The 15,243-nt window shown below is 37.5% G+C and overlaps 1 protein-coding gene across 2 annotated transcripts in view; it reads left to right on the top strand.

Annotated features, from left to right (window-relative positions):
- The window catches only part of NBAS (NBAS subunit of NRZ tethering complex), a 381,587-nt gene that overhangs the window by 53,696 nt on the left and 312,648 nt on the right, over positions 1-15,243 (top strand). For both annotated transcript variants that reach the window (XM_017526040.2, XM_017526057.2), the window contains one exon: positions 3,200-3,268. In XM_017526040.2, the coding sequence (XP_017381529.1) occupies positions 3,200-3,268 (69 nt within the window). The remainder of the gene's footprint in view (positions 1-3,199; positions 3,269-15,243) is intronic.

Here is a 15,243-nt window from a genome sequence, read left to right as displayed (position 1 = left end):
AAAAGTTGACTGAATTTTTATTATTGCTGCTGCTAGTGCTGCTTTTTCATTATAGAATGTTGTTGTGGAAAGAACATAGACTTTTTGAAATCCTGTTTCCATGAGAAATCCTATTTCCCTGAAAAAAAATAGAAGTAATCAGAAGGAATACTTCCACAGGATCCCACCACCCGCTGGCAGCTGTATCTCTGTATTGTAACTTACCTGTTATCAGACAGAGGAACTGTCCTTGCTCCAGCTAAGGCCTGCCCCTGTGTTTATCCACTGGATCTCCCACTCTTGTTTATTGAAGGATATTCTTCTTACATGAGAAATTTTGTTATCTCTTAGGTTTATCGGCATGTAACATGCTGTTATTTTTCCCCTCACAAAATCTCTTCAGACCCTACTTTGCCCTCCAGCTACCATCCCATTTCATTTCCTTCCTTTAAAATATTCAAGAGTTGTCTGTACTTGTTTCCAATTCCTCTCCTTCCATTCTGTCTTGAATTCACTTGAATGGAGATTTACCTCCATCATTTCATGGAAACTATTCTTACTGATGTTATCAATGTCTTCCAGCATTTTACGAGTTTGCTTTCTTGGTATTCTTTGATTTCTACTACATCAGCTTATTCTGCTTTCCTCTTTCCTTTTTTAGTTGTTTTATTTCTGCTTTGTCACATGCATAGTATTTGTACATTGGTTTCTGCTTGTGTTCCCAGCTTAGTTTAGTCTTAGACATCTATTTATGTATTTTAAAATGCTTACTCAGCTCTTTTGCTGAAGTTTTCCCAGTTGTCTTATGGTTGGATGAAGTTACTTTCTAATATGTTTTGAGAAGGGCTCAAAGGTGATGAGTTTCTTAAGTCTTTGTATTTTATGTTCAAAACTGTTTTGCTGTAACTTGGTATTTGAGGGAAAACTTGTCTGGATATAAAATCCTTGGTTCACCTTTTCTTTAAACTTTAAAAAAATGCTACTCTTGTTTTGCTTTGTATGGGATTTGAAAAGTCTGCTGCAATCAAATTATTTACCCCTCATATGTTATTTGTCATTTTTTCTTGGAGGTCCTTATTTTCTTTATCTTTGAAATCTAATAGCTTCCTAGGATGTTGGAGTTGATCATTCTAAATTTAAATTTCCTGGATATCTATTGATTCTTTTAGTGTCTCGATTCAAATTTTTTTCTACTTTCTAATTCTGAAAAGTTTTCTTGGATTATAATTTTAAATATTCTGTGCTTCGGTTTTGTTTATCTTCTAAAGATTCTCTGCCAATCCAAATGTTACTGCTTTTTACTATATTCTCTTTCCAGTATTTTTTTATTCTTTTTACCTCTTCCTTTATCTCATTTCCTTTTCACATCTTGTTTTCATTTTTTTTCGTGTCTTCCTTTAAAGCCCCTTATTAAATTATCCTTTGAGTACCTTGTAATTTATTCTTTATTTTTTAGATAATTTTGTCTTTTTGTTATATTTATTTCCTGAATTTATTGAGCTTTGTATTATTAACTGTTTTTCACTTTTCTAGTCCAGTTCTATTCTCAGTTAACTGAATTTTTGATTTAAGGTAGTTTTTCAAGTTGTCCACATTCTCAGATGCTTGTTTGACCATTTTTAATTCCTTTTGGAGTGCTGTGTTAAAGTTTTCATTTGCTTAATGGTAGTTTTTTCAGCCGTAATTTCTCTTTGTTGATATGTGTTGACTTTTATCTTCTCATGTCTGCAAAGTATTTGTGAATTGGTTTCTTGTTCATTTTTATGGTATTGGAATACTTTACAAGATTTGTAGGTTAATGGTGCCCTCTTTTGTCAGATAAGTTCAAACACCTTAGATTTCTGTGGTTTTGTTTTGGTGGCAGGAGGGGGTGTGGCTCCTCTGATGCTGTGGTTGTCTGTCGTCTTGCTGCACACTGCATTTCCCCCTTTGCTTCTTTTCCCCTTTACCACCCCTTTGGCAAAAGGTGCTTCTTCCTTTTTGACCTTTTTCTCCCTCTGAAGCTCTGTTGTTTGGAAGCCTGCCCCTTCACAGCATGCCCACACTTGTGTCCCTTCCCGGCAGCCCATGTCTGATCAACCTGGATGCTTCTATAGTATTTTCCCTCAGAGTGGACTTAGTCTTTTTGGTGGTGGTTTTGGTTTTAGATGGACCTTAGACATTTTTGCAAGCTCCCCTCTGACCTCCCTAGGTATCTTTGAATTTGCTTTTGCCCACCACTGCACCTTGTGACAGGTCACAATGGGGGTGAGTGGGACATAGGGTTTGGCAGGAGCAATGGAGATGACACACTGGGATTTGGTGATTTCTCTCCTTTTGCTTACAGATATTTTAAAGTTTGAGTTGTTCTCTATCTTCAGGCTAGGCTGAGAGGATGGTTTCTGTGTAGATTTATCTCCCTTTCTTGTTCTTGATTTTTTTTGGAGGAAATATTTGGAGATGTGTATCAAGGCCATCCCTCATGTTTTCAACTCAGAAGTTCTGGCTATTGTATCATGTACTAATATTTGTTTGAACGCTTGATTTCAATTCTTTTGTGTATAGATCTAGGATAGAATTGCTGGGTCATGTGCTATTTTATGTTTAAGATTTTGAGGAACCACCGAACTTTTTCCACTGGCTGTACAGTTTCATGTTTCCATCAATAGTGTATGAGGGCTCCAAATTCTCTACATCCTCAACTGTGCTTATTTTCCATTTGAAAAAAATACAGTCATCTCCCTTCCTTGCTTTTGTAGGTATAATTTCTAAGTCTAAAGGCAAAAATTGTCATGTGTTATATTAAATTATTTTATACACTGATTTCTAAAGATGAAGTCTTTTTCTGATGTTTTTCAAGTATAGAATCAGTTGTTAATGGATGAAATTTCTTTGGAAGTTTTGGCTTTTTTCCATACTGATGTTAGGATATTTGGTAACCTTAGGCAGCCTTATTTGAGAAGAGCTTGCAGTGGTTTCTGATTTGCATAAATTATACTAGATATATATTTTAAAAAGCATTTGCTCATGGATATATTTTATAAGATTGTACCACTTGGTGGATTTTTTTTTTAACAGAATCTCACCACGATCCTTGACACCTTATTGGTGATTTTCTTTAATCATTTAAAAAATACTAGATTTGCTGTAATTTTTATTTCATTATAAAAGTACATTTTACAATGATAAGTCGATAAGTCATTTCATTAATCTTTCTTCGCATGATGCATTTATTTCCCAGGTACCAAAGACACTTGGATTATTAAGGATGTTAAGTGTCAAGTTTTACAGTCGCCAGGGACAAGAACAGGTAACGTAAACTGGCTTAACTCTGGTGGGCTTCTCAAACATTTTTACGCAGAAGTACCTTTAAGGTCAAAGCTGAATGAACGTCAAATTTTTTGTATCTTCATTTGAATGTATTCATAATTATACACTATGTAGGCATATGCATTAGTTAGAATTCATAGAGCTGTTGCTGAAGATTTGTATATTTTACTGGGTATCAACCTTATCTCAAAAAAAAAAATATGGAGAATGTACCCAACTCTCTTGGGTGTCTGGGAATATAGCTCAAGGAATTCTCCTAGATGCATTATATATCTTTGTATTTCCTATTTTATCTTTACAAATCTTGTGAATTTTGCACTGTTGTTCATAATATATCCTTTTTTGGCTTAATAGTAAAAAAGAAAAAAAAAAAAAAAAAGCTTCTTTCCCAAATCTGAGATTGCTGATGCTCCAAGAAGAAATGTGCCTCATTGACCCTGGGTTTTAAATACCATCGTGTTACTGTTTTGTTACTTAGCAGAAGCATGGATCCATGGCAATGATGTTAGACCATTTCATCCAGATGAGTGTCAATGATACACTTAGTAATTGCCTCTGCGAGGTGGTTACATTTGTTTCTCTGTGTGACTTTCAGAAGAGTCTTGACCTATACTGGGGAATCAAATCATACTCCTGTCTTGGAGGAAAATCAAGTAATCTAATCTTTTTCACTGCTTCACTTTCTTTCCCTGTAGAACTTGCTGATATGAAAAGTCAGACCTCTATATCTGCAGATTCTATATCCCTCAAATGCTGTATTTTCAATCCATAGTTGGTTGAATCAGAGGATGTGGAACCTGTGGATGTGGAGGGCTTGACTGTACTGTACTATTTATCATTGTTTTAGAGAGTACTCCTTTTACTTATTAAAAAAAAGTGTTAACCATAAAACAGCCTTGGGCAGGTCCTTCAGCAGGCCTTCCAGGGGAAGCATTCTTATCATAGGTGATTACAACTCCATGAGTGTTATTGTCCCTCAGCACCTTCCAGTGGGACAAGATGTGGAGGTAGAAGATGGTGTTGATGATCCTGACCCTGGGTTGGCCTGGGCTAATGTGTGTGTTTGTGTGTTAGTTTTTTAAAAAAATATTTAAAAAGTGAAAGAATGAAGTGCAAAAGTTTATAGTACAAGAATGTAAAGAAATTTTTTTTTTGTACAGATGTACATACAATGTATTTGTGTTTTAAGCTGGTGTTATCACAAAAGTCAAAAAGGTAAAAAAAAGTTTATAAAATAAAAAAGTTATAGTAAGATAAGGCTAATTTATTCTTGAAGAAAGAAAATATTTAAAAATAAATGTAGTATAGCCTGAGTGACGGTGTTTATACTCTGCAGTCATGTGCAGTAATGTACTAGCCCTTCACATTCACTCGCCACTCACTCACTGACTCACCCAAAGCAACTTCTAGTTCTGCAGCCTCCATTCATGGTGAATACCCTTATACAGGTGTTCCATTTTTTATCTTTTACACCATATTTTTACTGTACCTTTTCTGTGTTGAGATACACAAGTACTTACCATTGTGTTCCAGTTGTCCACAGTATTCAGCAGAGCAACATGCAGAGCAGGTTCGTAGCCTAGGAACAATAGGCTATACCGTCCAGCCTAGGTGCGTAGTAGGCTACACCGTCTAGGTTTGTGTAAGTACACTCTATGTATGATGTTTTCACAATGACAGAATCACCTAATGACGCATTTTGCAGAACATCTCCCTGCTGTTAAGTGATGCATGACTGTACTATAATTTTAGAGCTGAAAGAGCTCATAGGGCTTACCTAATAATTTCTTATTACTGTAACACTTTGACAAGTGTTTTCTCAGATCTTACAGGAGATTTGCATTACCTACGCTGGCATTATGATGCCTACTTTTTATTGATGAAGGGATTAAGGCCTCACGATAAATGTGTGCCTAAACTCACTTATCTAGACAGTGTCAGAGATGTGTTGGGTCTTCTGTTGGTTTGTGATCCAGTGCTTGTTTTCACCACTTCTAGTTGGTTATTGTCGTAAACCTTTAGTTGATAATTTGGAAGAAACAGAAACTAAGATGAGTTTTAAAGTAGCAGAGATGATAAATTACTTACTGTCTTAGAAAGAATCACCTATTTTACTACTCAAGTTTGGCAACAATTATGTTTCTCTTCAAATATGGTCCTCTTGGCCTGGTGTCGTGGCTTAGCCTGTTATCCCAGCTCTTTGGGAGGCTGAGGTGGGAGGATTACTTGAGCCCAGGAGGTTGAGGATGCAGTGAGCCACGATCGTGCCACTGCACTGCAACCTGCAGGACAGAGTGAGACCCTGTCTCAAAAAAAAAGAATGTTCCTCTGAACTACTAATATCTTTACAAAATGAATCTGCTTTCCTGTATAACCATATGATGAATATTTAGTTCATTTAAATAACTTGTGAGACTATGAAGTAGAAACACTGGGATTGTACAGTATTAGAGGTACTAACGTAAAATAGCTAACAGTGATTGTCATATTGCAGACACTTAGTAAATAATAATGGTGATGACTGTTAGCTCTCTGTTAATTTCTTTGTCCTGAATTATAGAATTAATAATTAGTAGTCCACATGTTCTTTTTGAATTGTGATTTATTATACCCAAAACTTATGTGGCTTTAAGTAATAACTTCTTGTTGTCTGGCATATATTATCTTTTAAGAGAGTATATTAAAAATAAGAATTATTTATATTCTTTTATAAAGGGCATTGGCTTGGAATTTTTTTATTTTTCAAATGACTTTCTTCTTTCCTTCATGCATTTGCAGTGTTTTTGTCACAGGCTGTTTAATCAGGCTTTTGAGGCTGACTTTATTTTGATTTGAAGGATAGATTTCTAATTGTGTGTGTGTGTGTGTGTGTGTGTGTGTGTGTGTGTGTATGTTTATTAGACTTCTAAAACATAGTGGGATAGAATATGTAGTAAACTTCTTGAGGGTGGGAATTTGTGTTTGTTTGGTTCATTGCTGACTTCTACAGTGTACAACAATGCCTGACACCTAATATTGTTGAATTTGTAATATTCAATAAGTACTTGTGGACTGTTGAAAGAGCAGCTCTTAGAAATTTTTTTTTTATGGATCTGAGTATTTTTTCTTTAAGAATATGTAGTACTTCAGAATGTATGCACAAGAAAACAGTACTCTTTTAAATACAGACTATATACTTGAAAGTTACAGGAAATTGGAAATCACTCATTTTTAATTCTGTTAAATTAGATGACAGGTGATTAATTTCAGTACAAAGTTCTGATGTTTAACACTTTAAAAAACCCTGTCTTGGAAAGGACAGTTAGGAAGTTTTATAGCAATGTTTGAGAGGAAGTACAACTCATTCTTCAAATACTGCTGCCAGTAGTAGAAGACTTTAATAGCATTTTTAATTAGGAAAGAACAAATAGATATTGGAGCTAGTGGAATAGAGTGGATAATGGATATTGGAGCTAGTGGAATAGAGTGGATTGCAGCAGATACAAGTGATATTCACTCTTTGCTATAAAACCGTATTTCTTGACAATTTATTTGCGTTCATATTTTAACAATTTATACAGTTTTTCTTAATAAAACATCACTATGCCTTCTCAGTAAAAATATTTTCAAATAGTCTCATTTTACTTTTTTTTAAATTTGATTTAACTTTTATTATAAGTTCAGGGGTACATGTGCAGGTTTGTTGTAAAGGTAAACTTGTGTCATGGGGATTTATTGTATAGATCATTTCATCACCCAACTATTAAGCCTAGTCTCATTTATTTTTCCTTATCCTCTCCTTCCTCCCACCCTCCACTTTTTCGTAGGCCCCAGTATGTGTTGCTTTCCTCTGTGTGTCCATATGTTCTCATCATTTAGCTCCTACTTACAAGTAAGAACGTGCGGTATTTGGTTTTCTGTTCCTGCGTTAGTTTTCTAAGGATAATGGCCTCCAGCTCTATCCATGTTGCTGAAAAGGACATAATGTTGTTCTTTTTTATGGCTGGATAGTATTCCATGTATGTACCACATTTTCTGTATCCAGCCAATCATTGATGGGCATTTAGGTTTATTCCATGTCTTTGCTATTGTGATTAGTGCTGCAGTGAACATATGTGTGCATGTGTCTTTATGACAGAAAGATGTATATTTCCCTGGCTATATACCCAATGTACTAGTCCGTTCTCACACTACTATAATGAACTACCACAGTGGCTTATGCCTATAATCCCAGCACTTGGGAGGCTGAGGCAGGCGGATCACTTGAGGTCAGGAGTTTGAGACCAGACTGGCCAACATGGTAAAACTCCATTTTTACTAAAAATACAAAAATTAGCTGGGTATGGTAGTGCACACTTGTCATCCCGGCTACTTGTGAGGCTGGGGTGGGAGGATCCCTTGAACCCAGAGGGTAGAGGTTAAAGTGAGCCAAGAATTGTGCCACTGTACTACAACCTGGGTGATGGAGCAAGACTCTGTCTCAAAAAAAAAAAAAAAGTACTTAACTACCTGAACTGGGTAATTTATGAAGAAAAGAGTAACAGGAAGCATGACTGGGAGGCCTCAGGAAACTTACAGTCATGGAGAAAGGTGAAGAGGAAGGAAACACATCTTTACCATGGCAGAGCAGGAGAGAGAGAGCGCAAATGGGGAAGTGCCACACACGTTTAAACCATCAGATCTTGTGAGAACTCACTATCACGAGAACACCAAGGGGAAATCTTCCCCTGTGATTCAGTTACCTCCCATCAGGCCCCTCCTCCAGTTTGACATGAGATTTGGGTGGGGACACAGATCCAGACCATATCACCTAGTAAAGGGATTACTGGGTCGAATGGTATTTCTGTTTTTAGGTCTTTGAGGAATTGCCACACTGTCTTCCACAATGTTTGAACTAATTTACGTTCCCACTAGCAGTATGTAAGCGTTCCTTTTTCTCCACCACCTTGCCAGCGTCTGTTATTTTTTGAATAGCCCCATTTTAAATGTTTATATGTGAGGCACTGTGTGTATGTATAAATATTTTTATTATTGGGACAAATATATATATTTTAATTATCTTTAAAACCTTACAACCCAAAAGGCATAGTAGTATTATCCAGATTTTATAGATTAGAATCAGATTAGAAAAATTAAGTAAGGTTTTAGGGTGAGTGGCATAGCTGGGATTTCAACCTTGGTGTGTAGAACTCCAGCATCTGTGGTAGTTTGGTGCTGTATTGCTGCCATGTTCTCTTATGGGCCCTCCAGAGAAGAAAGTTGAAATAACTTAGTGGAGAATGGGTGAGTTACTTTCCTTTTCTGTATACCCCTACGTGTACTTTATACACTCGGCAAATGTTTTTGCTGATCACCCATTTTGCAGGCAGATTAGTTACAGAGAATAAAGCTATAGTATATTTAGGGGGAAAAGTTGTAAAATTTTAGTTGTTAGAAAAGGTTTTAAAAACATATGTCCTGTTAGAATTGGTTCTCAGTTATTATAGATGACATAGAAGTGCACTATGGTAAAATACAAGGAGATTTTCACTAATTTTTTTTATCATTAAAAGTAATTTTAATACCTACTCATAGGTGTTACTAAGTGCAAATTAAATGTGTGTTCTTTGCACTTTTGGGATGCTATAAACATCAATATATTTCATACTTCTTAATGTATAAAATATGAGTATTTTCAGATTTTCAATACCTTTCAGATCCCAAGAAGTCCTAAGCTGGCATCTATAGCCCAGTTCCCCTCTGCACTTCAGATTTGTATACCCTGCTGCTTTGCTTGACAGCTTCAGTAGGGTAGCCTTCAGGCATTTTAAATCAAACATTTCCAGAACAAAACTCTGATAACTTCTCATCTTTCTTTTCCTAACCATTTCTGCCTTTGACTTGATTGCCTCAGTAATCCGTCCTTTTCCCAAAGGGAGATACCTGAAAATTATTGCTGGTACCACCGTGTCCTTCATCCTCTCATCTAATCTAATCTAACACCTTTGCTGCCAGTATCATCTTCAGAGTGTAATTGGAATCTTTCTACTTTTTTCTCCTATGGCTATCACCATCTTGTAATTTTTCATCTCTCCTGCCTTAGGAGATACTTAATCAGTTTGCTTAGCATCCTTAGTGACTTAAAAAATGTAAGTCAGATATGCTTACTTTCTTGCTTAAAGAAAGCCTTCAATGGCTTTCTGTTGAACTAAGAATGATGACAGACTAAAATTCTTAACATTATCCAAAAAGACATTTCATAAGCTGGCCCATGACTGTCTCTGCAGACTGATCTCATGCCACTGGCTCATTCTCTTTTAGTTACGTTGGCCTTATCTTAGCTCTTCAAAGGTGACACGTTCTTTTCTTTGTGGACTCCATTTGTTTCTATTGGGAATGGTGTTCTCTTATTTGTCTCATTGCTTAATTTCTTTTCATCTATGGGCATCAGCTCTGTCTTCATATTCTCAGACTTACAGTCCTTCAGTTTAAATACAGTTCCTACACACACACACACGCACACACACACACACACACACACACACACTCTTGCACTCACTCACTCAATCACAGTATTTTTTTCTCATTATTTATAGTAGCCAAAAAGTAGAACAACAACTGTGAGTGTTGTTTCTACTTTTTGGCTACTATAAATAATACTGCTGTGAGTTTGTTTGCAAGTTCTTTTGTGGAAATATCTTTTAATTTTTCTTGGAGTGGAATTCCTGAATCCTATGATTATGTTTTGCCATTCAAGGAGTTGTCAGACAGTTTTCCAAGGTGACAGCACCATTTTTTGTTCCTAATATCAGAGTATGGCGTTTCCAATTTCTCCCCACCCTTGCCAACACTTGTTTTTATCTGTCTTTTATTCTGATATTCCTACTGGGTACAAAGTGGTTCTTATTTGACATTGAAAAGTCACATAACCTTGTAACCATTATCCAGGGCAGAAACAGGACTCTGCCAGCTACCTTCCATGAACCCTGTCACAAACACAGTTCCCACCCTCCTTCCACAAGCAGCCATTATTCTGGCTTAGATTTATTTTTTTAATTTATACCTTTATTATGTAATTATTTATCTCTAAAATATCTTTTAAAAAGCAATCTGGCTTTTTTAAAAAATATATATTTTAGGTCTCTTTTTATCTATCTCCTAGTCCCTCCTTCATATCATCTTTTTTCTCTTATAAATTATTTGTTGGCTGGGTGTGGTAGCTCACACCTCTAATTCCAACACTGTGGAAAGCTGAGGCGGGCGGATCACAAGATCAAGAGATGGAGACCATCCGGGCCAACATGGTGAAACCCTGTTTCAAGTAAAAATAGAAAAATTAGCTAGGTGTGGTGGCGTGTGCCTGTAGTCCCAACTACTTGGAGGCTGAGGCAGGAGAATCACTTGTACCCAGGAGGCGGAGCTTTCAGTGAGCCAAGATCGCACCACTGCACTCCAGCCCGGCGACAGGGCGAGACTCCATCTCAAAAAAAAAAAAAGGTTATTTTGTTGAAGAAAGTTTTTTTATTTTACTCATTGCATCTTTATAGTGGTGGTTGCTTTATTCTTCTGTCCTTTTGTGTTCATGTGTTCTTATATATTAGCAGTTGGATTTAAAGGTCATGTAGATTTATATTTTTATTTTTAGTTTTTGCTTTTTTAGGCAGACAACTGTATAGGTGGTAGTGTTCTCTTTTATCAAGAAGATCATAATATCTTTTTGATGATATCAGTGTGGGACTTGCCCTGTACAAGTGGATGCAGGCCGGTTGGTTTTGGAGCTTATTGAACGCCGATTAATCCAGAATCTCTTTTTACTCTCCCACTACTGGAGTGTGCGTAACTTTCCCCAGTTTCTGTTTACGTAAACAGTACTTATCAAGTGCCTGGTCAGCATTTTGGCAAGAGACTACTCAACATTTTCTGTGCAATGCATTGAGGAAATTGCCTATTGTGAATGCCAAGAGATGTTCCCTGCGTGTTAGGAGAATTACTTGTATTGCTGCCACAGAGTCTTGTCAGGTCATCTGCGGCATGCCACATGAGTGCCTGGGCTTTGGCTGTCTCCTCGGCAAAATGAAACAAGAGTGTTAAAAATGTAGAGTTAAAGTGGAAGATTACAAGTGGAGGTGCATATCAGAGATACCTGGGAGTTTTTTTCAAGGAACACATGCCATGTTTTTCCAGCCTAGATTTCTATTTATCCTAAGTGCTGGGAGTGGAGCAGGTGTCCATGCGATTCTGATACCCTCCTTTCTTGGGAACATCACTCTTTGTTGTCTTATTTCAGCTCTTGTATTTTAGCATTTATATAATGTGGATGGAGTTTCTATACTCAGAGAGCATATAAAGTGGTTAGTGAGGCTAGGTAAAGTACTAGGTAGAAGTTAGAAGAAATAAATATCAATATATGCCCCTAATATAAAAGGTTTTACTAAGGTTCAAGTTAAGAGTGGCAAATGAATGAGACATGTTATTGGAATTCACGACTAAGCTGTGTTATTATGGATTCAGGTAGAATCCAATCGTCGTACTAATGTCTATGTTTAGAAAGCTGAGTCATATGGTAAGTGCATTAAATGACTTTACATACACCCTAATTTTATCCTTGTGGTAATATTATAATGTGTAGATGTTGTTATTTTTATTTCAAAAAGAGAGAAAGTCTCTGTTACTTAATGATAGTTAACTAATGTGCCTAAGGTCACATAACTACTAGTGGTAGAGCCAAATTGAATGTTCTTGACCAACATTTCAGCTGTTGACGTGATGATTAAAATACAAACAACATTCATAGCTGAGGAATGTGAAAGAAGTTTAAGACTTAATTTAACCAAAGTGAATACTGTGGCTGGGCGTGGTAGCTCATGCCTTTAACCCCAGCATCTGGGGCGACTGAAGTAGGTGGCTCACCTGAGGTCAGGAGTTCAAGACCAGCTTGACCAACATGGTGAAACTCCATCTCTACTAAAAATACAAAAATCAGCCTGGCGTGGTGGCAGATGCTGTAATCCCAGCTACTTGGGAGGCTGAGGCTGCAGAATCCTCGAAGCCTTGAGGCGGATGTTGCTGTGAGCTGTGATCATGCCACTGCACTCCAGCATGGGTGACAGAAAGACGTCTCCAAAAAAAAAAAGAGAAAATCGCATTTACATCTAAATTTTATTGCTTTTACAACTGCTTAATTCAAATGAAGAAAACAAGATTACTATTTATTTGTGCTGAGCAATCTTAATACAGTATGAAGAATCATGGTTTAAATGTTTGAGGTTCACCTTTTTTTTTTTTTGACCCGGAGTCTTGCTCTGTTACCCAGCCTAGAGTACAATGGTGCAATCTTGGTTCAGGGCAACCTCCACTTCCTAGGTTCAAGCCATTCTCCTGCCTAAGCCTTCCAGGTAGCTGGGACTACAGGCACCCGCCATCATGCCTGGCCAATTTTTGTATTTTTGTAGAGATGAGATTTCACCATGTTGGCCAGGCTGGTATTGAACTCCTGACCTCAGATGATCCACCCTGCCTTGACCTCCCAAAGTGCTGGGATTACAGGCATGAGTCACTAGGCCCTGCCAAGGTTTACTTTTATTGTGATTGAGAGTTGCTTGAAAAGCCACATCTTCCCATTTCCAAGGCATAAACTCTGGTATTCTCTCCTTTACCCATTATGTTAGTCAGTTTTCTCACTGCTATAAAGAACTACCTGAGACTGGGTAATTTATAAAGAAAAGAGGTTTAATTGGCTCGGAGTTCCACATGGCTGGGGAGGCCTCAGGAAATTTACAATCATGGTGGAAGACAAAGGGGAAACAAGGCACGTCTTAATGGCAGTAGGAAGAGACAGAACAAGGGTGGAACTGCTGCGCACTTTTAAACCATCAGATCTCAGAGAACTCACTAGCATGAGAACAGCATGGGGAAAATCTTCCCCCTTGATCCAGTCACCTCCCACTAGATCCCTCCCCTGACACACGGGGATGACAATAATTCAATATGAGATTTGGGTGGGGATACAGAGCCAAACCATATTACCCATCAACAGATACTCGGACTCTCAAATACTACAGACTCTGTTCATAGAATGTAGCATGGATTTTCTAACTATGGCTTGAGATTTTGGTCCACAGTTACTGTTGGGATAATGAATTATTCCCTGGACCAGACCCCCCCTGCAAGTTATACAGGCATTCAGAAATGTTCCTATAGGCCAGGTGCCGTGGCTTATACCTTTAATCTCCGTACTTCAGTAGGCCGAGACACGCAAATCACTTGAGGTCAGGAGTTTGAGACCAGCCTGGGCAACATGATGAAAGCCCCTCTCTACAAAAAATACAAAAATTAGCCAGGCGTGGTGGTACATGCCTGTAGTCCTGGCTACTCAGGAGGCTGAAGTGGGAAGATCACTTCAGCCTGGGAGGCAGAGGTTGCAGTGAGCCAAGATTGTGCCACTGCACTCCAGCCTGGGTGACAGAGTCAGACTCTGACTCGGAAATAAAGGTTTCTACCCAAGAAGAGCAGAATTTTACTTCAGAAGGAAAACACTGTATTTCTAACATAACCTAAGTGTCTTGAGCATCTTGAGTGGCGACAATCCAATTGCTGCTAATAACTCTATCATCTTTCTATGCATACACATAAAAGTTCAGCAGATAACTTGGGACTTTTAAAGAAATGTATGCTTGGTGTGTTTTTATAAACAAAATGATGACTGGGATTTGCTTTAAAATCCTCTTGCATGGTGGTGATTGGTGAAGGAGAAATGAAACGTGCCTGAAAAAATTTTAATATTTGCTGAAGCTGGTTGTTGGGTATGTGGATATTCATTATACTGTAATTTCTAGTCTTATATGTAAGTGAAAATTTCTACAATAAGATAGTTCAAGAACGAAATACTATGTTTGCAGTGTGGATATCATAGCATCTAATGAAACTAAGCGGATCAAATATCCACCATATGAAAAGCAAGTGGGAACATTCTAGTTAATACAATTTATTGTTTACATTTCTTTTTTTGTGTGTGAAGGAACATTATATTTCCTCAAACACGATGTTACAACAATTATTTCTAATTTATTTGACTGTGGGAAACAACTGCCATTGCCTTATACTATGGCCTCCTTTCATATATATATATTTATATTATACTTTAAGTTCTGAGATACATGTGCGGATCTTGCAGGATTGTTACATAGGTATACACATGCCATGGTGGTTTGCTGCCTCCATCCCCCCATCACCTACATTAGGTATTTCTCCCAATGTTATCCCTCCCCAATCTACCCACCTCCTGCTATCCCTCCCTTAACCCACCATTCCCCAACAGGCCCCCTTGTGTGATGTTTCCCTCCCTGTGTCCATGTGTTCTCATTGTTTAATACCCACTTATGAGTGAGAACATGTGGTGTTTGGTTTTCTGTTCTTGTGTCAGTTTGCTGAGAATGATGTTTCCAGATTCATCCATGTCCCTGCAAAGGACATGAACTCATCGTTTTTTATGGCTGCTTGGTATTCCATGGTGTATATGTGCCACATTTTCTTTATTCAGTCTATCACCGATGAGCATTTGGATTGGTTCCAGGTCTTTGCTATTGTAAACAGTGCCTCAATGAACATACATGTGTATATGTCTTTATAATAGATCAATTTATAATACTTTGGGTATATACCCAGTAATGGGATTGCTGGGTCAACTGGTATTTCTGTTTCTAGATCCTTGAGGAATCGCCACACGGTCTTCCACAGTGATTGGACTAATTTACACTCCCACCAATAGTGTAAAAGTGTTCCTATTTCTCCACAACCACTCCAGCATCTGTTGACTCCAGATTTTTTAATGATCGCCATTCTGACTGGTGTGAGATGGTATCTCAATGTGGTTTTGATTTGCATTTCTCTAATGATCAGTGATGCTGAGCGTTTTTTCATATGTTTGTTGGCTGCATAAATGTCTTCTTTTGAAAAGTGTCTGTTCATATGCTTCACACAATTTTTGATGGTTTTTTT

Source organism: Cebus imitator, unplaced genomic scaffold (assembly GCF_001604975.1).
Source record: "Cebus imitator isolate Cc_AM_T3 unplaced genomic scaffold, Cebus_imitator-1.0 Scaffold1, whole genome shotgun sequence".
In the NCBI taxonomy this organism is placed as follows: domain Eukaryota; kingdom Metazoa; phylum Chordata; class Mammalia; order Primates; family Cebidae; genus Cebus; species Cebus imitator.
This window is presented reverse-complemented; position numbering and strand designations above follow the sequence as displayed.